At 60.7% G+C, this 972-nt stretch overlaps 1 protein-coding gene across 1 annotated transcript in view; it reads right to left on the bottom strand.

The window, feature by feature from the left end:
- The window catches only part of COL16A1 (collagen, type XVI, alpha 1), a 20,102-nt gene extending 19,845 nt beyond the window's left edge, over positions 1 to 257 (bottom strand). Inside the window, 1 exon segment of the mRNA XM_009078863.1 lies at positions 182 to 257. Coding sequence (XP_009077111.1) covers positions 182 to 257 — 76 coding nt within the window.
- Positions 258 to 972: the final 715 nt, after the last annotated feature.

The following is a 972-nucleotide window of genomic DNA, read 5'->3' on the forward strand; positions in this document are numbered from 1 at the left end:
AGCAAAGCCCAGAGCACAGAGCTCAGCACAGAGCTGATGTCCACAGCTGCCAGTCCAGTCCTGGCACCTCTGCCCTGTCATCCCTGGGAATGAGCCAGCCAGCCTCTCCTCTCCCCAGGGATGTGCAAGGAAGGAGATGTTTCCGTGTGGACCCTGAGCCCTCACTCCCAGTGCCCCTTACCTTCTGCTGGTGGCAGCTCCTTCCCCTCGCAGGTGCTGATGAGCCCCATGAGCACAAGGGCCCAGAGACCCCTCATGGTGCCCACAGCAGTGGCTCAGGGCTGATACAGCTGCCTGAAAGGGAGAGATATTGGATGGGCACATGGTGGGCACTGGCACATGGTGGGCATCAGCCCATGAGGATTCCCACGCTGGGATCCTGCCAGCAAAGCCAGCAGCAAAGAGTTGGTGCAGACTGTCTTGGCCATGGCTCGGTCAAGTTTTGGGGGTCACATCCACTGCTGGATCCCCCATCTGCTCCACACCCACCCCAAACACACAGGGCAAGCCCCAGCATCCCAGCATCCATGGGTTCAGTCCAGCCCCAGCATTTCCTCCAAACATCTGGAAACGTGAAGGCTGAGGCTCCTCAGAGCGGAACTGGGTGTCTCCTACACGGACAGGAGGTCTCACTCCCTCCTATTTTATCCCTCCCTTGCTCCCTCCTATTTTATCTCCTGCTGCTGTGTGGATCCCGGGGTGTCCCAGTCCTTGTAGGTCACCCCAAACTGGCCTCACTCCTCCTTCCTGCCACGAGGCAAGGCTGAGCTGCGTGCAGGGAGTGGGGACAGACGGGACACACTCGGCTCTGCTGGCTGCAGCCAGAGCTGGACGCGCATCCCTGAGCCTTCATCCCACGCACAGCACCCGGAGACCCTCGTGAGTGGGGACTTCTATGAGCAGGGACCCCCGTGAGCAGGGATCCACCTCTCTCCTGCCTCTGGCTCCCCTTCCCTGGGCTCTCTCACATCC

The sequence above is a fragment of the Acanthisitta chloris genome, unplaced genomic scaffold, assembly GCF_000695815.1.
Source record: "Acanthisitta chloris isolate BGI_N310 unplaced genomic scaffold, ASM69581v1 scaffold11290, whole genome shotgun sequence".
Classification (NCBI taxonomy): Eukaryota; Metazoa; Chordata; class Aves; order Passeriformes; family Acanthisittidae; genus Acanthisitta; species Acanthisitta chloris.